Consider the following 24,277-nt stretch of genomic DNA (forward strand, 5'->3'; position numbering starts at 1 on the left):
GGAGACATGGGTTTGATCCCTGATCCAGGAAGATCCCACGTGCCACGGAGCAACTAAGCCCGTGCGCCACAACTATTCAGCCTGCGCTCTGGAGCCCAGAAACCACAACTACACACGCCCTAGACCCTGTGGTCCGCAACAAGAGAAGGCACTGCAATGAGAAGCCCGTGTACCACAACTAAAGAGTAGCCCCCGCGCATCGCAACTAGAAAAAGCCTTGTGCAGCAACAAAGACCCAGCACGGCTAAAACCAAAAATACATAAATAAATAAAATTATTTTTTAAAGTAAGGACTCTGGAACCAGACTTGCAGGGTTCAAATCTGGCTCTACCACTTACTAGCTGTGTGACCTTGCCAAGCAACTTCACCAGTCAGGCCCCAGTGTCCACGTCTGTACACTGGGATGGTACACCCCTGACTTATTCCAGAGGACTGCTGTGGGGCTAGATGAGTTTCTATGCACAGAGTACCTGAGAGTGCCTGCTGCATGCTAAGTACTTTAGAGTGCTGGCTCTTCTTGCCCCCCAGGCCTCCCACTCTAGCCTTCCCTCCAACACCCAAGGGCTTTGCCGGCTACCCACCCTTCACACAGAATGTCACCTGTGCCTTGCATGCTTGCTTCTCCTATCCTCCTAGCAAGCTCTCCATCACTCTGCATGGCTGCCACCTGCCTTGTGACATCTTGCCAAAGTCCCCAGGGTGATGCTCTCTCCTCCACCCTCAACTAGGATGAGGAACATGACCAGAGGCATCACTTGATCCCGTACTTGGCTCCTAAGATGCCCTTTCCCTTCGGGATGTTACCACTGGACAAGAACAACACAACCAACATCTCTCAAAGAGCAAGGCCTGAAGGAGGCTTCAGTAAGCCAGAGAGAACAACGCTGCACACAGCAAGCACCAACTATGCACCAGGAACGGTGCCAGGCATCACGCCGACACCTCACAACCTCCTCATGCATGAGGACTATCATTAGCCACATTTTAATCAATGGGAAAAAAAAAAAAAAAACTGACTCACTGTGGTACAGTCATTTGCCAAATGCCACATCAAGCCAGAGCTTTACTGGGATTCAAAAACAAAAACAAGTTATCCCTGATTCCAGTGCCCACGCAGCAGCTCCTGATGAGCATTCACGTGCCTAGCATTGCTGATGAACACACCTCAGTGCCTCCTCACCATCACCTGTGGTAGAAAGTAAAAACAATCTCCAAGTTACAGGGGATAGTGGCAGGCCTGAGGTCACACAGCAAGCAACTGAGGATGCGAACCCAAGTCAGTCCACTGGTCAAGGGATTACTATGAGCTGGGCACTGAGGTCTGTCTTAGCAAAGTTTCAGTTAATACTTACTAGAAGCCTTTAGGTACTGGTATCCTCCCTGGTGGCTCAGTGGTAAAGAATCTGCCTGCAATGCAGGAGACTCAGATTCGATCCCTGGGTCAGGAAGATCCTCTGGAGGAGGAAATGGCAACCCACTCTAGTATTCTTGCTTGGGAAATCCCACGGACAGAGGAGCTTGGCAGGCTGCAGTCTGTGGGGTCACAAGAGAGTCAGACACGACTGAGCAACTGAACAATAGCAACGTCTTCCCACTACAGCTGCAGAATTCCCCACCAGACTCAATTTTCTCTCTCCACCATTAAAAACCTATCTCCTACGCTGACTTTATGAACAGCGAAAATTATATAACAATAATAGAAAAATGACAGCTCCCCAAAATTCAAGTAATTACCATTCACCAGACTCCCTATGCTCAGCCCTTAGAAGGCCTGCCTCCAAAGCTCAATCTTACCACTTCCTAACCCTGACATTGGAAAAGACTCTGATGCTGGGAGGGACTGCGGTCAGGAGGAGAAGGGGACGACAGAGGATGAGATGGCTGGATGGCATCACCGACTCGATGGACGTGAGTTTGAGTGAACTCCGGGAGTTGGTGATGGACAGGGAGGCCTGGCGTGCTGCAATTCATGGGGTCGCAAAGAGTCGGACACGACTGAGCAACTGAACTGAACTGAACCCTGACTCTGAAGCAAGTGGTTTAACCTTTTTGGATCGCACTTTCTTCAACTGTAAAATAAGAATGACAGGAGTTATTGTACATCAACTATACTCAAATTAAAAAGAAAAAAAAGGATAGGCGTATCTATTTTTAAAGTGCTTAGTGGGGTTAAGAGTTCCTAAATGCTAAGCTGTTAGAACGATGCTCAGTAGGTTTTGTACATGTGCATTAAATAAAATAAGTACATCTTCAGTGAGTCAGGAAAAGGGTAGGACAATCACTAAGCCAAAACCATCATATGCCAAGTGCGAGCTGAAAACAGAGTATAACTTGACAGGACCCATGAGACCTGACAGCATGGAATCACAAAAATACAAGTCATTCCTTTTTCAATTCTTTCCTTTTCTATCTACAATATAATAAACCATTCTGCTTCCACTGGAGTTCAGGCTAAGTCCTCCTTTTCACAGTCAAGCAATGCTAGTTTTTCATTAGAAAAGCAATACAAATTTTCCTTCTCAAATGAACTGACTGGAGAAAAATGAATCAGTGGTTTCAACGAAAAAGGAAAGCCTAATACTACAGGATTCAGCAAAATATGACAAATAGTAAGTGGCAGGATGTCGATTTGCCTAGCTGCAGATTCAAAGTCTTTCCTATCAGACGGAAAGTGAAGGAAAGCTGAAGTCTCTGAGCTTCTCCTTCTCTACTTCCTTGCTAGTCTCATCTACACCAATGACTCTTGGAATCATTATGTCGTTATTGTTTAGTCACTAACTTATGTCCGACTCTCTGTGACCCCACAGACATCAGCGCACCAGGCTTCCCTGTCCTTCACTATCTCCTGTAGCTTGCTCAGATTTATGTCCATTGAGTTGGTGATGCTATCAAACTACCTCATCTTCTGCCGCCCTCTTCTCCTTTTGCCTTCAATTTTTCCCAGCATCAGAGTCTTTTTCAATGAGTTGGCTCTTCACATCAGGTGGCCAAAGTATTGGAGCTTCAGCGTTAGCATCAGACCTTCCAATGAATATTCAGGGTTGATTTCTTTGCAGTCCAAGGGACTCTCAAGAGTCTTCTCCAGCACCACAACTGGAAGGTATCAATTCTTCAGCGCTCAGCCTCCTTTATGGTCCAACACTCACATCCATATATATGGCTACTGAAAAAACCATAGCTTTGACTATAGGGACCTAAACACCTAATGGGTGTCTGCTATGACCAGTATTATTATTATAGTCCGGATCTATTTATTGAGCTCCTGCTCTACACAGTCAGGCCCTATGCTGAGGACTTTACACGCACATTTCATCAGCATCCTCACAATAACTCTATGATATGATGAAGGGATTATTAGCCTTCATCCTATAAACGATGAAAATGAAGTTCAGATAAGGGAAGGCACAGGTCCGCGACCACAAAGTGTAGCTTAGGATTTGAGCTGAAATGTTGGCTCCCAATTTCACGCTCCCACACCCTGATCTTCCGTATCAAACACAAACATCATCAACAATGCTAACAATAATAGTATAGCAAAGAAGTGTGCAGTGTGCCAGGCGCTGAGCTAGGGCTCCGACAAGCACGAGCTGACTTCTCGCTCCAACCCATAAAGAGGATGCTATAGTCACATTCTGACCCCCATTCTACAGAGCAGGAAACTGAGATTCAGAGAAAGAAATCGCTTGTCCAGAGCCGCACGGCGGCTCCAGGACTAACTCCGGAATCCTGGGGCGCCATTCATCTCCACCGCATCCAACCCATATCCACCACCCCTGGCCCGCGCCTCACCTGGCCCTCGGGGCCCGCGCCCACTCGCGCAGCCCGCCCTCCCGGCGGCGCCAACTGTCAGACCCACCTCCCTCCGCCCGGCTGCCCGCCCCGGAAGCACCGTTCTCGCTCCCGGAAGTCGGGCTTACCCGCCCTCGGCCGCTCTAGCCCACGAGAGAGCCACCAGCGAGAGCGCAGGGGCAACCGTCACGTGACCATCCGCAGTCCCAGACGCTTCCCCCGCCCAGCGCTAGCGAGGAGCGCGGCCAATGAGAAACGCAATTGCTTGGCCCCCGCGGGTCCGCAGTCCAGCCGGAGTGCGCCTGCGCGCGGTGGGTGGTTGGGGGGGCGCGCGGGGCTCCAGCCTAGAAGGTACCAGCGGGGCTGGGTCCCGGAGTGGGAAACGTGGAGTGCAGGTAATGTGCGATCTGGGGGCGCGGCGCCTCGGCTGCCTTTCTGTTGTCCTTCCTCTGGAATGCATTTCTTCTCTCATATCGTCCTCTGTCCCTTAATATCTCCGTTCCTCCCGTTATGTTGCATCCTGCTTAAATCGTTATCACTGCCTTGTGTTTCCACCACTCTCCTAATGTCGCCATCAATCCCCTTAACAAGATCTCGTTCCAGTTCCATGGCCACCAAATGTCACTCCTGTCGTGTCGCCTTCTCCTGTTGCCTACACATCTCGTTGCTGCTGCTCCTTTACAAAGTCCTTCTCATAAACCGTCATCACACCCCGGTGTCACACCTTCGCACGCCTCCTGCCCCCTTCGTAAATCGCACTCTCGTTTCCCTTCTGTCTTTCTCAGGCCTTGTGTCTTCGTCGCTCCCCGCTCACCTTTGCTTCTCCGACAGTCACTGTCCGTGCCTAATGCTTCCAGTGTTTTCCCATTAGGAGTTGTTTTTTTTTTTTGTCTTCATGTCTCTGTCATTTCCCCCGTGTCACCTCTCACATACCAGGTACTAGAGCCCGTTATTCTGGCTCCATCGCGAAACCTCTGGGTAACCTCGACCATCTCATCACACCTTTGCAAACTTAGCTGCCTCATTTGTAAAACCCACACAGGGACACCTATGTCAGGGATGAGAGTCAGGGTCCTGCGAGTTTATCCTGGTGACCTGCCCAGCTCGATGTGGCTAATAACGATCAGTCATCTCACCCTCACCCTCAACCAGTCACCTTCATCCCCTCCTCCTTGTCACTCTCCCCCTCCCCCCAGTTACCCTCATCATTCCTGGGGTGTCACACTCTCTCTATCCTGACAAGTTCGGCTGCAGCATCCAACCCCTGCTGTCCCACGTCATGGTCTCCAAGATGTCCTCCCCTCCGCCACGTCACCACACCTGGGAGGGTGGCCCATCAGCCATTAAGAACCTTGCTTATGTCAATATTTATCCATACCTCTTTACCTTGGTGGACAGACTGATTTCCCACCCCCAAATTGAGAGCACTTAGCCCATAGCAGGGGTCAGGCAGGGCTTGGTGGGGGGAAGACTCTAGGTAGCTTAGACCCAACCGTCCCTTGACTCATAAAATCAGGGGTACAGAGAGAGGAGGCAGGTCTCACCACACCATCAAACCTCAGCAACCCTAAATCCTCAAGTGAAGAGGCGAATATCTTAGTCACTCAGCTTGCCTTAGCATGGCTCAGGAGGACAGTCATTACAGTGTGTGCCGGGGACTGGACCGCCCCCCCCAGGTGCCAATCTTGGTTTAATTGTTTAGTACTTAAATAGCTGCATGAGCTTGGGCAGGTGCCTCAAGGTCCCAGTGCCTCAGTTACTACATCTGTAATGTGGGAATGCAAATACAAGTTATTCATTCAATCGATATTTGTTAAGCGTGTTCTACATGCTGAAGACTGTGCTAGGCATGGGGACACATGAGTGAACAAAACAGATTCCCTGGCCTCATGGAGTTTACATTCTATTAATAGCAAGGGCCAGAGACAATACACAAATGGGTAAGTAGATGATATGATATATTGGGGGGATAGGGAATGCAGAGATTGTAGTTTTAAGTAGGGTGACCTGGTGACATTTGAACAAAGACTTGAAGAGGGGGAGAGAGTGACATGGCTCTCTGAAGGAAGAACAGCATTCTAGGCAGAAAGTAAAAGTGTTAGTCTCTCAGTCGTGTCCCACTCTGTGACCCCATGGACTGCAGCCAGCCAGGCGCCTCTGTCCATGGTATTCTCCAAGGAAGAATACAGGAGTGGATAGCCATGCCCTTCTCCAGGGGCTCTTCCCAACCCAGGGATTGAACCCAGGTCTCCTACCTTGCAGGGAGATTCTTACTGCCTGAGACATTAGGGTAGCCCCATTCTAGGCAGATGGAACAGCACATGCAAAGGCCCTGAGGTAGGAGCCTGCACGGCATCGGTAAGGGGTACCGAGGACGCCAGTGAGGGAGGGGAGGGATGGGGGAGGAAGTCAGTGGGGTAATAGGGAAGGTCCCCTGGGGTCTCAAGGGCCGTGGAGAAGACTTTGGCTTTCCTCTGAGTGAGGCGGGTTTGGAAGAGAGGAGGGATGTGATCTGATGTGACAAGAAGCCACAGCAGCAGCTGGGGAACTTCTACCAAGGATGGACTGGCAAGAGCAGCCTGGTTGGAAGAACACCTGAAGTCCTCTTTTAAAGCTGCACTCATATCCTTTATGCTTGGAGAAAGTTTCCAATGTCCTTCTCAAAGATTGAGGGGAGGGAGAAGGGGGTGTCGGTAGAGGTTTTGAGAGGCTGTTCGGGAGGGAGGGAGGAAACCACAGGTCTACAGATAACACACAGCAGGAGAGGGGGCTGTCTATAGCCAGCACCTTAGGGAGCTTGGGCTCAAATCCTGGCTTCCTGGCTTTGTCCCTTTATGCCAATGACTTAACCGCTCTAGGTCTTTAGTTCCCTTATCTGTTTGTTGTTGTTGTTGAGCCCCTAAGTCATGTCTGACTCTTTGCAATCCCATGGACTGTAGCCCGCCAGGCTCCTCTGTCCATGGGATTCTCCAGGCAAGAATACTGGAGTGGGTTGTCATTTCCTACTCCAGGGGATCTTCCCAACCTGGGGATGGAACTTGCATCTCCTGTGTCTCCTACATTGGCAGGTGGATTCTTTACCACAGAGTCACCTGGGGGAAGTTAGGCTAAAACAAAACAAAACAAAAACACTGTTGTGAAAATTGAATATATAAAGTGTTTTGAGCAGTACCTGGTTCAATAAACATAAGGATCCCAACTCTCTCTCCCGTATCCTACCCTTCCACAGCCACAGACCTCCCGGAGGGTAGCAGGGAAAAGACATTCCACCTTATTTTGTGTTTGTGAGTTGGTTTAACAACACAGTGCCCTGGAACAGAACTGAGCTCTGGGATCAGATTCCCAGCCGACAAACCAACCTGTGTGACCTGGGCAGTGATTTCCCTGAGCCCTGTCTCATCTGAAAAACAGGGATAATAATGCTTTTTCCCCCCAGATGTGGTTTTTTTTTTTTTTCATTTGTTTGATTTGGTGGGGAGGGTTTGGGGGCCACACAGCCTGTGGGATATTCGTTCCCCGACCAGGGACCGAACCTGTGCCCCCTGCGCTGGAAGTATGGCATCTCAGCCATGGGAAGTCCCTGTTGTTTGTTTGAACGGTGGCGTCAACCACTTTCACAGTGATGCCACGGCATCCCTCCCTTGTTTTCTTTTTCTCCCAGGTACGTAGTGTACATTTCACTCATTGATCTATTGTCTCACCCCCTCAAAAGAATTTCTTCCTTCCTAGGGATTTTTTTTTTTCTGTTTTTCTGTGCTGCATCTCCAATTTCTAGACAAGGCTTGTCAGCAGTAGTTGAATAAATGCTAGTTGAATGAAGAGATGGATGAACTGGCCACTGAGCATCTGCCATGTACTGTCCCTGTGCTGGGTGACGTGGGGAACACAGCAGTGACAGCCAGCCCGGCCCTCCCCTCATGGATTCTGGACCCATCATCAGGTAGTGACAGTCCAGTGGTCAGGGCCAGGTTGCGAGAAGCACAGGCAGAGGGGTACAGGCTAGGACTGATAAGCCTAGGGGACTGCCAGTCCCATGGAGGATGTCTGGACCAGCCAGGGAGTCAGGGAGGGCTTCCTGGAGGAGGTGGTACATAAGCTGATAGAAGTGAGCAACATGAAGAGAGAAAGGTATGCTAGGCAGGAGGGGCAGCTGTGGGCAGGTTTGGTGGTAAATGTGTGGTTTCAGTTCGAGGAACTGAAAGATATTAAATCTGACTGGGCCATGGAGAATGGTACAAGCGTAAGCCCAAAAGGTTATTAAGGAAAGGGCTCTGGGAGCCACAGTGTGAAGCTGAGACTTTATCCTGTGCACACTGGAGGGCCACAGAGTATTTGAGCAGGAGAGGGGCAAGTCAGACTCAGCTCAGAGGGGGAATTAGAAGTGTTTGAGTGGAGGCTGGGAGCCACAGGAGGTGGCTGGAATGGGGACCCAGATGAGAGGGGCCAGTTCATGGCCTTGGAGGGGAGGGGAAAAGGGTGGGTGGGAGACACTCTTGGGAGGCCAAGTGGATAAGTTATGGGGGACCCAGGACTCGGGGGGCATCAGGGCTTTCTGGGGAAGGTGGAACACAGGCTGAGACCTGAAGGCTGGGTAGGACAGCTGTCCTGGGAATGGGGACCCAGGGGAGGGGCAGGTTTGGGAGAGATGCTAAGGACAATTGGAGACATGGGTATAAGGGGCTTAGGGACACCTGGGTGGAGGTATCTAGGAAGCCATGGGACTTGCAGAGCTGAAGTTGAGGGAGGAGATATGAATCAGAGACAGCTTTGGAATCAGAGGAACTGAAACTGTCAGATGGGGAAGGTCCACAGGCACTGTCCCTGGAGAGCCCAAGAGGGCATCGTAAGACAGGTGCACTTTGTCCCGAAGGCAGTGGGCAGCCACAGAGGGGGTGTGAGTAGGGATGGGACAGCTTTTGAGTTCCAGTTCCCAAGTATTTATTCACCATTCATGATGGGGGCGGGGGGTGGTTTCGTGTGTGCCCTTTTTTTTTTTTTTCTAATGATTTGTTTTTAGACCAAGCATCTTCTGTCCCTGGAAGGGGCACCTTCTGGGGTCCTTTGAAATAAAGGATCTACTGCTAAAAAGAAAAACGTTTACAAAACCAGCGCTCTGTACTGTTTTCTATAGACTTGACCACAGATGATTGTGTGGTCGGTCCAAAGGGGTCTGCACAATCAAATGAAAATTGGCCCCTTTAAAACCAAGAAAGGTCTGTTTTGGACCATGCAGAAGGTCCCTAGGTTTGTAAATGTTTCCTAAGGTATGGCCTGTCCAGTGCTTCAGATATGCTTCAGCAGTTAAGTGGCCCACCCTGAATTTTACCCTCAGGCTGAAGCACCACTATCTGTACCTACCCTATTGCCCCAGGCTCAGAACTCAAGCTGCTAATCATTGTGTAGGAACCCAGTATCACTGAATCTTAAAGTGACATCTAACAAAGTCTTTTCTCCCTTCTACTGCTCTTTTCTTCTGTTTTCAGAAGAAAAACAAATAAATAAACATTTACCATGTGCTGGGCACTCGGTGGGTAGAGGAATAAATCAGACATAGTCTTAGCTTTTCAAGGGACACATATATAAGTTTATCTGTGGTAAATAGTGTGTTCAGGGTACTAGGGGACACAGCTCACCAGCCAGCTTGCATCTGTGTGTACTGACTGCTGGGGATGGGTTTGATTGACTCTGCCCAGCAAAAGTCATGTTGGTATATTAATCTCCCCAGTGTTCTGAAGAATGTAAGTGAGGCTCAGAAAAGGTAGTCTCTTCTCTAGGTAAAGCACAGAGCTGAGATATGAACCAAGGGCTTGGGGACTGTGAGGCCCACCCTCTTAAACCAGCCACCACTCCCCAGTTGTTTTTTTGACCGTGCCATGTGGTATATGGGACCTTAGTTCCCCAACTGGGGATCGAACCTGCACGCCATACAGTGGAAGCACAAAGTCTTTACTGAACCGCTAAGGAAGTCCCAATCCTCTTTTTATGAATGAGGCCAGCAGGGCTCGGAGAAATAAAGCCCTGTGCCCAATGTCACTGAGTATGAAAGTGACAGAAGGCTTCTGGCTGTCCAGTGGTTGAGATTCCACACTCCCAAAGTAGGAGGGACCTGGATTCAAGCCCTGGTCAGGGAACTAGATCCCACATGCCACAACTAAAGGTCCCACGTGCTGCAACTACGACCCGATGCAGCCGTATATTTATTTACATATAAGAAAATTTCTTAAAAAAAAGTGACAGAGGTGGGATTTGAACCCTGGATTCATCAGTCCAAAACACTTCTATGGAAGGGGGATCAAGTCTCCCACCCTCACCAGGGGTGGGGGTGTTCAGGGAACTGTGACCCAACACAGGCCCAGTGGGTTTTGCTTCCTCCTTGTGCCTGGGCTATGGTGTCACACCCAGGGTCAGGCAAGGCACACGCCAAGGGGACAGGGAGATATTCAATGGGCTGGTGAAACTGCACAGTTCAGTCCTAGAGGCTGGGACTCAAAACACAGCCAAAACCCAAACTGGGACTGAAACCCACTTTCTTTTCATCTAAATCACACACCTGGTCTCAGGATTTAATGAAGCTTAGGTTCTTTATCGGAGAAGGCAATGGCACCCCACTCCAGTACTCTTGCCTGTAAAATCCCATGGACGGAGGAGCCTGGTAGGCTGCAGTCCATGGGGTCGCTAAGAGTCAGAGACGACTGAGCGACTTCACTGTGACTTTTCACTTTCATGCATTGGAGAAGGAAATGGCAACCCACTCCAGTGTTCTTGCCTAGAGAATCCCAGGGACAGGGGAGCCTGGTGGGCTGCCGTCTATGGGGTCGCAAGAGTCGGACACGACTGAAGCGACTTAGCAGCAGCAGCAGCAGCAGGTTCTTTATGTCTCAGCACAGAAAGAATTCAGTGTGGGACAAAGTGATAGGTGAAAAGTGGGTTTATTTAGAGAGAGACACTCCATAGACAGGATGTGGTTTATCTCAAGAAGCAAGAACGGCCCTGGGAGAAACACTCCACAGAGTGTGGGCCATCTCAGAAGGCAAGAGTTCCTGAGATAGGGAGTGGTTAATTTTTATGGGCTGAGTAATTTCTTCTTTGGCTGCACTGGGCAGCATGAAGAATCTTAGTTCCCCCATCAGGGATCAAACCCATGCCCCTGCAGTGGAAGTGCTGAGTCTTATAATCACTGGACCAGCAGGAAGTCCCTGGGCTGGGTAATTTCATAGGCTAATGAGTAGAAGGATTGTTCTAACTATCTTGGAGAAAGGGTGGTGAGATTTCCAGGAACTGGGCCACCACCCACTTTTGGGCCTTTAATGGCCAGCCTTGGAACTCTCACGGCACCTCTGAGTGTGTCATATGCTAATGTATACAATGAGACTCCAGGTCCACTGAATAAGGTCACATTCACAAGTTCCAGGAGTGATGACCACATCCAACTTAATCAGTTTTGAGGCCACCATTCAACTCACTCACTCCCAAAGGAGATCATATTTCCTCCTCTGCCCAGAACCTACCCTTGGCCCCATTCTTGCTACAGTCAGGTAGCTCTGCATAATCTGGTCCTGTGACCTCTGATTCACCTCCTCTCCCTCGCCTCACTGCCATTCCACTAGAGATACATGCCGGCTTGTTCTTCTCTATCCCCACAGGCATACTCCTGCCTCAGGGCCTTTGCACTGGCTGTTCTCTGTGCTTAGAATACTGTTCTGTAGCTCTCTTCCTCCCCTCCTTGAATTTTTTTTCTCAGATATCCCCCTCTCTGTGCAGCCTTCCTTGTCCTCCTTATTTTCAAATGCAAGTAATCCCACCCTCACCCAACCCCGTCCCTCTTCCCTGAGTCTCTATAGCACATATTACCTTCTAACATATAATTTACTTTTTTTTTTTTTTGGTCTGTCTGCAAGTCTATTTTGTTCACAGTGATGTTCCCCAGTGCTTAAAACAATACCTGGTGCACAATAAAGGTGTGCAGAATTAATGAACAGCCTTGTGAAAAGTAGGCAGTATTGTTACTTTGCCCATTTTGCAGATGGGGACACTAAGGCACAGATGCGTTGTCAGTTTTCTGAAATCAAATAGTCGCATACATACTGAGGTTCATATTAAGATCAGGCATCTGGCTCCAGATGCCACAAGTGTTAACTGCCTCACCAATCTAATGCAACCTACACCACCTCTCCAATACTGGTTTTTTTTATAAGTACGCTAGGTTCGTTTGCTTTGATAAAAATATAGCAAGTCCAAATTCAACCCATCAGTAAAGACTTGTCATCATGGCACAATTTGAAAGCCAAAAGATTGCTAACAAACTGAATAAAACGCGTCTTCAGTCGCTCAGTCACATAAGACTCTGCCACCGCACTGACTGCAGCATGCCAGGCTTCCCTGTTCATCACCAACTCCCAGAACTTGCTCAAACTCATATCCCTTGAGTCTATTTTCTTCCTGTTTTTGGTTTATCAGTGACCACCCCAGTTCCCCTGCCTCACCGTGGTGTGCGCCATCCCTCACATCTTCCAGCCCTACCTTTCCCCAGTTTTGTTTCTGTTGATCTTAGCTTCCCTCCTGGAGAAGGGAATGGCAACCCACTCCGGTATTCTTGCCCAGAGGGCTACAGTCCGTGGGGTCGCAAAGAGTCGGACACGAATGAGCAACTAATACTACTACTAGCTTCCCTAATTTCACCTCACCTTCTGTTCCAACCACATAATCTTAAATAAAGCATTTCTCACCAAGGGCTTTGCAAATAAATAAAAGGCAAACTTGTTTCCTGCGCCATGCCTCCCCTCCCCCACCCTTGCTCCCTGCGGTCAGCCTTATCGAAAACTGTTACCTTCTGCTTCTCTTGGTGACCTACGGAGATCAGATAAGCTTGATCTGTTGCTATTCCTTGCTGGATCCATCCCCTTTTAGGCCGGCTCCCTATGATGGGGTGGGGGTGGGGGAATACCTACTGCCTTTAACCAAACTGGGATCAGACGTTGAGGGGGAAGGGGTTTTCAAATTATCCTTTCAGATCTAGGCTGTATCTTGCGGTGAGTGGTGAACCAAACTCCCTTTGGGAATTTCCTTCTTTTTTTAAAAAATCACATTAATGCGTGGAATGAATTTTTAAAAACGTGACAAAACCTGGGACGCGGCAACACCTGTGTTCGCTTTATAATTATTTTTTTAACCCGCACGGAGATATTTTTCTCTTCTGTAAGTCGCTCATATTTCACGATTTTAAAAAAGAAAATAGGCGTAGGATAAAAAGCAATCCTGACGCACCCCCAAATCCTGTTGTCAAGGCAACCACTTCTGACGCTGTTGCTTCTTTCAATAATAACCCTTCTCTACCTTTGTGCACTTCCTGCCTGGGTAGGGGAAAGGGGGTCCTGCCCCTCTTTCATTGAGAGAGGTGGGCGGGAAAGGGGGAATCCCTCCAACTTATTATCCCTCCAGCTGTGGCCTTAAATTCTGCTTCGGAGATACGAGATGGTAGATGGGAAGCCCTCCTTATTCCCTTCAGCTGGAGCCTGGATTTTTTTTTTTTAACACCAAAACCATTTTGTATTGGGATATAGCCAATTAACAATGTTGGGGTAGTTTCAGATGAACAGGGAAGGGACTCGGTCACACATATACATGTATCCATTCCCCCCCTCCAGCCCCCGGCCACACACACACTGGTAAGAAACATTTTTAAAATCCCTATCAAAATATCAGTTGGCCTTTTTAAAAAATCAAATAGAGACTGCAATACAGACTACAACAGAAAACCCACCATCCCCTTATCGCACACCCCGCTCTCTTCCCCTCCCGTAACGTGGGCTGCGTCTTTTGATTTTATGGCCACATCCGTAAATCATGTTGTTCAGCCTTGATCGTTCCATTTTATTTTATAATTTTAAAAATCATTAGTCTTGTTTATGTATTTATTTTTGACTAGGTAATACGTGCCCACGGTACAAATATTCACAGGGTTTATAGCCGAGAAAAGATGGGGGGTCTCTTTTTTTCTCTTTACCTGAGTCCTCCCTAACCCATAATGGGGGGGCTCTAGGATGGAGCGTAGCAAAGCCATCGCTCAGACCTGTGCTCTTTCTCCACCCCCGCCAGGTTGGCTAGACCGTATCTGGGGGGGCCGGCCCCCCCCTCTCCTTGCGGTGAGCCCGGACCGCGCGCTCACTGCGCAGACTCCCCGCTGCAGAGGGCGGAGCCCCCTTGGGCCCCGCCCCCTCCTCCCTCCCGCCCCTGCTCAGCCTGTTGGGGCAGAAGCTGGGGCCCCGTGGAGGTAGCAGCAGCTGTCTGCCGAGAAAGGCTGAGGCCTCTCTGGGGTACGGTAGGGGCGGATGATTGGGGGGATGGGATGGGAGCTGACAGGGAGGCCCCGATGGTCTTGGGCTCCTGGCCTGAGCTGTCTAGTGGTTACCTGAGTGTGAGGTTAAAGGAGCTACCTGGAAAATGACTTCAGGGTAAATCCCAAGGCTGGGAAAAGCCAGGAACAAAAATATTTAGGGCTCCGCTGACCCAATCCGGAGCTGTCATTTTGGGAATGTGTAGGATAGGGCTCAGAGAAGGGAAGGTGCTAAATGGGGAGCAGGGCCAGTGCTGATGACAGGCAGGGTGGGCACTAGAGCAAGCAGGGAGGGCACCCCAGAGGGACAGGAGGAAGGCGGAGGGGTTGGACTTTGAGGGATTTCGAAATCCCTACTGACCAGCAGTCAGCTTCCTCCTTTAGGGGTGGCGGGCGCAGTGCCAGTAGCCCCCGTGACAAGGCTACCCAGTGAGTCCCGTGAGCCCGAGGCTGATCCGTTTTCTGTGATGTCCCCTAAAAGCCTAGAACACCCAACAGAGTCCCAGCTTCTGATCCCCACAGTTTGGAGACCCTGACACACCCACTTTTGCACCTGGAACCTGCATAACCCCTGACTGCCAGCACGATGAAGCCTAAACTGATGTACCAGGAGGTAGGTGGATGGAGGACCCGGGGAGGAGGGGCCGGATCAGGAGAGGGTGGGGGCCCTGCTGAGCTGACCTGTCACCACCACCCCCATCCTTGTGCCCCAGCTGAAGGTGCCTGCTGAGGAACCTGCCAACGAACTGCCCATGAATGAGATCGAGGCATGGAAAGCTGCAGAAAAGGTAGGTGCCCCTCGCCACCCTCAGTCTGTCTCTGGAGGCTGTGGGCTGGGCTGCTTTCCTTGGGCTGACTGCTCGCCTCCTCCTCCCCCGCAGAAAGCTCGTTGGGTCCTTCTGGTCCTTATCCTGGCGGTTGTGGGCTTCGGTGCCCTGATGACTCAGCTGTTTCTATGGGAATACGGCGACTTGCATCTCTTTGGGCCCAATCAGCGCCCAGCCCCCTGCTATGACCCTTGCGAGTAAGTGGAGGGGGCGTGGGGGCCTGGGATGTTGGGGGGAGGGGCCCTGCCAGGCCAGGGGCACTTCAACATGCACTACGCAGGGCCTGCACCCAGTGGTCGAGACAGAATAAGGGGGTGGCAGAGACTCCCAAGTGGACCGTCACAGTTCTCTCTGTGCCCACCCGCTTCACCCACACTGTTGCCATGGCAACCACAGCGTCATCTTCTATGCCTCTGTGAACAGACAAGCACACATAGACACACATGGCATCTTCCATCCACATCCATGGACGGACACACTTACACACACAAACATATACAACCTTCCACAAATCTAGAGAGACGAAGACACACAGAGAATCACGAGTACAGACACACACAAATACATATAGTCTTTCATCCTCCGTGGGCAGACAAGTGAGCACTCACAGTCTAGCCCACCATAGCTGATTCTGCCTCCCTCCCTCCCCATCTCCCCACCCAGAGCAGTGCTGGTGGAGAGCATTCCTGAGGGCCTGGACTTCCCCAATGCCTCCACGAGCAACCCCTCCACCAGCCAGGCCTGGCTGGGCCTGCTCGCTGGTGCCCACAGCAGCCTGGACATTGCCTCCTTCTATTGGACTCTCACCAACAATGACACCCACACTCAGGAAGCCTCTGCTCAGCAGGTACCTGGCAACCTGGGCCCTGGCTGGCAGCAGGGGTGGTGGGAGGCATCAGAGGCAGGGAGATGAAAGGGGTTTCCCTCCAGCCCAGGAGACAGACTGGCATGTCTCATGTAGTGGGTTGGACAAAAGTGTTTGGAAGCAACTGTCTTCACATGGCCCGCTGGACTGCGGGCGTTTTGTCACGGTCATCTGGAGGCCTCTGAATGTCAGGGCATGGGTTCGGTTACGAGGGATTAGGCTAGCAGATATGCTCACCCACAAGCTGCCCTGAGCCTGTCACACAAAGAAATGGAAACATGGAATGAGTAGTAGCCCAGCCTCAAGCCAGGCTTCTGCTTCCCAGCTCTGTGACCTCAGGCAGGCCACCTCATCTTGCAGTCTTCTTTTTCTTCATCTGTAGAATGGGGCCATTATCTAATGTTCACCTCTTGTGAAGATGAAACCGGCTGATCCCAGCCAATGACAGCAGTGCCTGACAAGAGTCAACCTTTTATAAGCATTTACTATGAGAGCCTTGTTAGGGTCTGCAGACAAACTTAAAAAGCATAAAACTTCAAGATTTGAAAAGGAACAGCCTAGGTAGCTAAGCCCTTCTTTGAAAGACGTAGTGAATTTGTCCCTCTTATTCCTTTTCCCTGCTGCCACTCTTTGTCAGAGGTAGACTTTAAATGTATTAAAATTGTGGGGATCATTAAACAGTGCCTGGAAAAAATGCACAACAGTTAGAAATTATACGAGCTGGAAATTCCCTGGTAGTTCAGTGGTTAGGGCTCTGAGCGTTCACTGCCAAGGGTTCGATCCCTGATCAGGGAACTAAGATCCTTCAAGCCTGAGTTCGGGTGTAAAGGGGCTTAGAAGGGTCCTGGCTCACAGTAGAAACAAGGGAATCATCGGCTGTTACTGTTATTGGCATCATCAAGCCTTACCTAGGTCTTCCCAGACCCCCAAGTCTGCTCTGTGCCTTTAACATCCTTCAAGGTGCCTAGAGACCCCTGCTGTGTCAGGCGTGGATAACCACCAGGTCAGGGGCTTGGGAAGCACCTGTGAAGGGCAGGAGTGGCAGGGAGGCCCTAACAGGGCTCAGAGCAGCCAGGTATTAAAATAGATAAAGACACTTCCCTGTTGGTCCAGTGGTTAAGAGTCCGTGTTCTGAATATAGGGGGCATGGGTTTGATTCCTCGTTGGGGAACTAAGATCCCTCATGTCACACAGCACAGCCAAAACAATAAATAAAACAGATAAAGTAAGGTTTTAACTTCTTAACCTGTAAAGCCTTTCCTAACTGTATTAATGTAAAGCCTGATCAGATCTAGAAGCCTAATCTCAAAACAACTCCATGGGGTGTTCCGTGGGGCTGAGAGCCAGCTGATCCATCCCCTCAGAAGCTGTCTCCTCCCTCCAGGGCGAGGAGGTCCTCCGGCAGCTGCAGACTCTGGCACCCCGTGGTGTGAAGGTCCGCATTGCTGTGAGCAAGCCCAATGGGCCCCAGCCCCAGGCAGACCTGCAGGCCCTGCTACAAAGCGGTGAGCTAGGGGGCCACTGGGGGTGGGCTGGGTCTGGGGCTCCCCAAGCCAGCTCCTGACCTCCACTCCTGTCGGTCCAGGTGCCCAGGTCCGCATGGTGGACATGCAGAAGCTGACCCATGGCGTCCTGCACACCAAGTTCTGGGTGGTGGACCAGACCCACTTCTACCTCGGCAGTGCCAACATGGATTGGCGCTCCCTGACCCAGGTCTGCCTGTGCCCTGCACACCGCCCTTCTAGGTTGCTCCCTGCCTCACGGGGCTCCCAGCCTCCAACCGTACCCCACCTCCTCCTACCAGACCTCCTAAAGCATCCCCCAATCCAGCCCTCCACCACCCTCCCCTTGCTCAGGGAAGCCCCTCTGATCCCTGATGGCACCTGCCAGCCCCTTTATACAGCATCCAAGGCCCTGTCCACCCACTTGACCTTCACTACTCACTTCCTGAGAGCCTGTTCTAAGCCCAGCCCTGTTCTGATGCTGAGAACGTGATGGCAACAGATAGACCTCTTGGAACTCATGGTCCAGGGCGGAAACGGGCCTGTCACCAGGCAGCGTCAACCCAAAAGCGTCAAGGCTGAGATGGGAGATGGGGAGAAGCACAAGTAGAGGGTCAGGATGGGGGACCCAACCTGGAGTATCAAGGAAAATCTCCCAAAGGAGGTAACAGTTAATCTGCTACCTGGAGGAGCTGCAGGAATGAGCATGAGATGGGAAAGGGGTACAGCTGAGGCAGTGATCATGTCTTCAACAAATGGATATTGTGCAAGCCCCTAATTGGACTTCCCTGGTAGCTCAGCTGGTAAAGAATTTGCCTGCAAAATTGAACCAGGAGACCCCGGTTCAATTCCTGGGTCACGAAGATCCCCTGGAGAAGGGATAAGCTCCCCACTCCAGTATTCCTGGGCTTCCCTGGTGGCTCACTAAGTAAAGAATCTGCCTGCAATGCAGGAGACCTGGGTTCGATTCCTGTGTTGGGAAGGTCCCCTGGTGGAGGGCATGGCAACCCACTGCAGTATTCTTGCCTGGAGAGTCCCCATGGACAGAAGAGCCGAGCCTGGCGGGCTACAGTCCATGGGGTTGCAAAGAGTCAGATACAACTGAGTGACTAAGCAGAAGCCCCTAATCCCACCGACTTTTGCGGGAAAACAGAAAATACAGCCATGGCTGAGACATCCCTGGTGCCTGTCCTCCCAGTCCAATGGAGAGACAGGTTTGTCACCAGGGAAAGTGATGAGGGAGGCCCAAGGGACCTGGAGAGCCGAAGGAGTGCCTGACACAGGGTGGGCAGTCAAGGCAGGATTCCTGGAGGAGGAAACCCTCAGTGGAGACCTAAGACTGAGCAGGAACTCAGTAGAAGGTAGAAGCCGCAAAGGTTCAGGAAACCAGGAGCTTCGGAATAACTGACTTTCACCAAAACTTCAAATTTATTCTTGAGTCAAGATCATGTCCATCTCAGGGCTTTAGCTGGGGGAAGGAGGACGGGGGCTAAGGGGCAGAAAGAAGGAAGTAGGGGCAGAAAGAGGGGGAGACAGAAGGGCAAGGGGCTGGAAGAGGGACTTGGTGGAGGCAGGAGGAGGGGCTGCAGGTGTCTATGTCACCTGCCGGCACCAGACCACCACCCTGGGGCTCAGCACTGTGCTCCCGCAGGTCAAGGAGCTGGGTGTGGTCATGTACAACTGCAGCTGCCTAGCTCGAGACCTGACCAAGATCTTCGAGGCCTACTGGTTCCTGGGCCAGGCAGGCAGCTCCATCCCGTCAACCTGGCCCCGGCCTTATGACACCCGCTACAATCAAGAGACTCCAATGGAAATCTGCCTCAATGGAACCCCTGCTCTGGCCTACCTAGCGGTGAGTCCAAGGGAAGAGGGGCCTGCCACATGCCCTCACTGGGCCTCCTCCATCTAGCCCTGCCCAGTGATTTGATGGGGATGAGGGAGTCCTGACTACTAGCTGTCACTTCTGCTCACTCAGGGGCCTGGGCTATGTCCCAACCTCCCTAGGCTTTGGTTTCATCTAGAAATCTTATGATTGCATCGTAATATTTGCAATCTCTTAGGGCTAATGAGGCAGCACAGCTCGGTTCATTCAGGTCAATCCCTGGTTGAACTGTCCACTATGGCCGAATGTTACATTTTTAATCAGTTAAGATGCTGCTGCTGCTGCTGCTGCTGCTGCTAAATCACTTCAGTCATGTCCGACTCTGTGTGACCCCATACATGGCAGCCCACCAGGCTCCCCCGTCCCTGGGATTCTCCAGGCAAGAACACTGGAGTGGGTTGCCATTTCCTTCTCCAATGCATCAAAGTGAAAAGTGAAAGTGAAGTCGCTCAGTCGAGTCCGACTCTTTGCAACCCCATGGACTGCAGCCTACCAGGCTCCTCCATCCATGGGATTTTCCAGGCAAGCAATTAAGATGAAATGCTGTTAAAAACTCAGTTCTTCAGTCACCCTAGCCCCCTTTCAAAGGCTTAGCAGCCACACCTAGCAAGTGGTTGCCATATTGAACAGTGTAGATACAGAACATTTTCATCACTGTGGAATGTTCTGTTGGACTGCACCCACTCTGGACAAGGCACTGCTGTTTTCAGCTGTTGATGTTTTCACTAGTTGGGGTGGCCAACCTGGGACCCCCCAAGCAAGTCACCTGGCCAGGCCCAGCATCATCATGAAGGGCCACCCTAAGGCATGGATGGAGGGACATAATTCATTGGGGTCCTTTACTCCAGTGATCTCCCACTGGGGAGTAAAGTTTCCCTCATCACCGGTTCCCCTTTCAGAGCTTAAGTTTGCTCACCTATTGGGAGGGTGGAGGGGGCTGGGTGAAGCTCCTGGGGTCGGGGGGCACATGAGGAGTGCCATGGCGGTGGGCTGTGAGCCAGTCAGCGACATAAGTGATTAGAGGGCTTCCCTGGTGGCTCAGAGGGTAAAGAATTCACCTGCCAGTGCAGGAGATTCAGTTTCCATCCCTGGGTCGGGAAGATCCCCTGGAGGAGGGCATGGCAACCCACTCCAGTATTTTTGCCTGGAGAATCTCCATGGACAGAAGAGCCTGGCGGGCTACAGTCCATGGGATCAAAAACAGAGTTGGACATGACTTAGCAGCTAAACAGCCACAGCAGCAGCAGCAGAAGAAGGAAAAACTGGTACAACAGTGTAAAGCAACTATATGCTAATAAAAAAATTTTTTTAAGAGATTAAAGCAGAGGTCCTCAAGCCTGAGCATGCACTAGAATTACCAGAAGGGCTTGTTAAAACCAGATCCTTGGGCTCCATCACAACACCTTGATGCTGTGTGCCCTGTGCAGTGAGGCCCAGGAATCTGCATTTCTAACAAGGGTGATGCTGCTGCTGCCTGACCAGGCACCTCATGTCCAGAACCACTGGGTTAGAGCTTAAGTTCTAGAACCAGACCACGTAGGTTCAAACCCTGGCTCCGTTCCTCAGCTCTGTGACCTTAGGCAAATCACTTATCCTCTCTGAGCCCCCGTTTGCTGACCTATGAGCTAGGCCATGGTCATTATCTCTCCCCTTCACGGAGGCTGAGCATTCAGTGAGATGCGCAGGGACCTAAGTCCTGATGGGCTGTCTGCAGCTGGGGTCCACTGTGAAGGATGTGTCTAGACTGTCCCCTTGTCCCCCCAGAGTGCACCCCCACCGCTGTGTCCGAGTGGCCGCACCCCAGACTTGAAGGCCCTGCTCAACGTGGTGGACAATGCCCGGAGTTTCATCTACATCGCGGTCATGAACTACCTGCCCACCATGGAGTTCTCCCACCCACGCCGGTATTGCGGGGCACGTGGACAGGGCTCGGGGCTGGAAGCCACGCGAGTGGAAGAGGAGACAGGAGAGGGAGTGATGGGGCCCAGGAAGCAGGCAGGGGACAGAGGGAGGGGACACCACAGGGCGAGACAGAGGCGGCAGGGAGAGTGGCTCTGGGTGCTTGAGACAAGGGAAAGGGGGCAGAGGAAAGGCTGTGAATATTGGGAAAGGGGTATGGAGATGGGGGGGCTGGAGGCTTGAGGCAGAGGATGCGGGGTTTCTGGGCGTAGGGAGCAGGGAGTGTGGGCGGGATATGGGGTGAGGGGCTCGAGAGGTGGGACTGAGTGTATTCAGGTTTGGGGTGGCATGGTTGGGGTTTGAGATCTGGGATAGGAAGGGGGGGGTGATTGGGTCTGAGGGTTCAGAGCAGGTAGTCTGGGGGCAGCAGACAAGACGATGAGTGGTTTGGGTAGGGGTGGGCAGGAGCAGGAGCCAGGGATGGGGTGGTCTTTGGAAGTGGGGGTTCTCCGAAGCTGCAGTGGGACCCAGGCCCGGCACCCTAAAGCTGAGGGGAGACCTCCCTCCGTACCCTGCACTCCCTGCCCCCAGGTTCTGGCCTGCCATCGACGATGGGCTGCGGCGGGCTGCCTATGAGCGGGGCGTCAAGGTACGCCTGCTGATCAGCTGCTGGGGACACTCTGACCCCTCGATGCGGGCCTTCCTGCTCTCCCTGGCTGCCCTGCGTGACAACCACACCCACTCCGACATCCAGGTGGTAAGCACCTGCCCAGACCCGCCCCTCAACCCCTGTGCAGAGCAGTGTGGGGACACAGCTCCTGTGGAGCTTACCTGTCATCTGACAGAGATGACGCAGAGCGGGCTGTGCCCTGATTGGGGCGAAGGAGGGGTGACCACAGGTCAGGGTTGGAATCAAGGGCGTGGGTAGAGGGGTCAGGGCCAGGAAGGGGGAGCCCCGAGGAAGCTCCTGCTGCAGCCTGAAGGGTCACAGAAGACTTTCAGGAAAGGGGGACATCTGAGGTAAGACCTCAGGGACAATGGTGAAGAATCTGCCTGCAGTGCAGGAGACCCAGATTCGATCCCTAGGTCGGAAAGATTCCCCTGGAGGAGGAAATGGCAACCCACTCCAGTATTCTTGCCTGGAATATTCCATGGACAGAGGAGCCTGGCGGGCAATGGTTCATGGGGTCTCAAAGAATCACACATGACTGAGTGACTAACACTTTTAACCCTAGAGGGAACAGGTGGCATGTGAGCCAGTCTTTACGGAGGATCCACTCCTCTGAAGGGCTTCGCACACTGTGCTAGTGGTAAAGAACCTGCCTGCCAATGCAGGAGACAAAAGAGAGACAGGTTCGATCTCTGGGTCGGGAAGATGCCCTGGAGGAGGGCGTGGCAACCTACTCTAGTCTTCTTGCCTAGAGAATCCCAAGGAGAGAGGAGCCTGGCGGGCTATGGTCCATAGGGTTGGACACGACTGAAGCAACTTTGCACGCATACGTGCACTTCTCTGGGCCCTGTTCTGATCCCCAGGGCCCGAAGGGAAGCAGCTGAGCCCCCAGTCTCGAAGACCTGGTTCCACTCCCCATCCCCAACCCAAGGGCTTCTCTGTCCTCACCCTGCATCTCCCCACCCCTCTCAGAAACTCTTTGTGGTCCCTGCGGACGATGCCCAGGCCCGAATCCCTTATGCCCGCGTCAACCATAACAAGTACATGGTGACTGAACGGGCCACCTACATCGGTGAGTGTTCCAGGAGCACCATGATCGGGGGGCAGGGGGTTGGATGGGCGATGGAAGGGGGTCCAGGTGGTGCCATGGGCCCTGACTCTCTGGACCCCCAACTCCCCATAGGAACCTCCAACTGGTCTGGCAGCTACTTCACCGAGACGGCGGGCACCTCGCTGCTGGTGACGCAGAACGGGCGGGGTGGCCTGCGGAGCCAGCTGGAGGCTGTGTTCCTGAGGGACTGGGACTCCCCTTACAGCCATGACCTTGACGCTGCCGCCGACAGCGTGGGCAACGCCTGTCGCCTGCTCTGAGGCCCGGTCCGATGGCCAGGCCAGGCCTGCAAGGCCCCTGCAGGCCCAGGTGTTCCAGGTCTCCATCCCCTTTCCCCATGCCCTCCGCTTCTGTCTGACCCGTTGTGACTCCAACAGGCTCCCCCTTCGCAACCACCCCCACCCCAGCCTCCCATCTCTACCTCCGCCCCCACTGGCCTGATGCTGTGGCCCCAGAGGACCCAGCCGAGCTGCGGGCGGGCTCAGTCCCCAGAAGGGGAAGTGGGGGTGCATGCTGGGCCTAGCCTCCCTGGCCCACCCCACTTCCCAGGGCAAAGAGGGCCCAAGGTCATAATAAGAAGTAAATAACTTGTCTGTACAGCCTGTGCCTGACTGAGTGGTGTGAGGTGGGGTGTTGGGTAGAGGACAGCTGGCATGAGCCTCTGGGGGGGACATTTTTGTGGGTACTGGGCCCTCAGCATGTGACCAGTGTGGTTTGGTGTGCACTGGACTCTCAGCACCTGTCTGGTGTGTGCTGAGCCCTCAGTGGGTGACCAGCATGGGCCAGCGTGTGCTGAACGCTCGGTGTACGATGCACGCTAGCTGGTGTGTGCTGAGCATGGGTGTGTGACCTCGTGGGTGGACATGAACTGAGCCTCCCGGAGCCAGCATGGGGCCACATGTGCCGCACACTCAGCGTGACCCGAGCCACATGAGCACGCGCTAAGCCACTGCCCTATCCCTGAGGGTGGACTCGCACGTCTGGACACTGGCTTGGGTACTGACCGTGAACTTAACATTTTGCATGTCCTGAGCATGGATACGTGCATGCCAAGCCTGTCACCTGTGGCAAGGACAGGTCAACAAACAATGAGAACTGGGCATCTGGCCAGCTCAGATGGGCACCTACTGAACGCTGAGCATGTTCTGATGGTGAATTCTTGCATGCCAGGCACCAAGAGTGTGCCACGGAGGGGGCAGTGTGCTGAGTGCAGGCTCCAGCCTGAGCCTGTGGTAGACTGGGTGCAGCACTGGAGAGCAGAGCCTGGGTCCCCCTGAACCCCGTTCCCCGTGCCAGTTCAGGCCTCAGGCAAGGAGAACAGGCATGGGGCAATACTGCTTAACAGTTCTTTATTGAAATAAACAGGCGGCAGGGCCAAGGGTGTGCTCGGCCAGTGGG

At 52.3% G+C, this 24,277-nt stretch overlaps 1 protein-coding gene across 5 annotated transcripts; it reads left to right on the plus strand.

Annotated features, from left to right (window-relative positions):
• Positions 1–4,043: 4,043 nt before the first annotated feature.
• On the plus strand, positions 4,044–23,462 carry PLD3 (phospholipase D family member 3). Of its 5 annotated transcripts, none has more exons than XM_068992132.1 (12): positions 4,044–4,185; positions 14,605–14,736; positions 14,837–14,911; positions 15,005–15,147; positions 15,614–15,797; positions 17,200–17,320; positions 17,401–17,528; positions 18,969–19,169; positions 20,964–21,103; positions 21,690–21,855; positions 22,741–22,840; positions 22,952–23,462. In XM_068992132.1, the coding sequence occupies exons 2-12, from the start codon at positions 14,710–14,712 to the stop codon at positions 23,137–23,139; spliced, it is 1,473 nt and encodes a 490-aa protein (XP_068848233.1). In that variant the 5' UTR covers positions 4,044–4,185; positions 14,605–14,709; the 3' UTR covers positions 23,140–23,462. The 5 variants fall into 5 exon arrangements, with proteins under 5 accessions (XP_068848233.1, XP_068848236.1, XP_068848235.1 ...); XM_068992135.1 differs by having other exon boundaries at positions 4,053–4,185; positions 14,646–14,736; XM_068992134.1 differs by lacking the exon at positions 4,044–4,185 and adding an exon at positions 7,641–7,730.
• The last annotated feature ends 815 nt before the right edge of the window (positions 23,463–24,277 follow it).

The sequence above is a fragment of the Capricornis sumatraensis genome, chromosome 20, assembly GCF_032405125.1.
Source record: "Capricornis sumatraensis isolate serow.1 chromosome 20, serow.2, whole genome shotgun sequence".
Classification (NCBI taxonomy): Eukaryota; Metazoa; Chordata; class Mammalia; order Artiodactyla; family Bovidae; genus Capricornis; species Capricornis sumatraensis.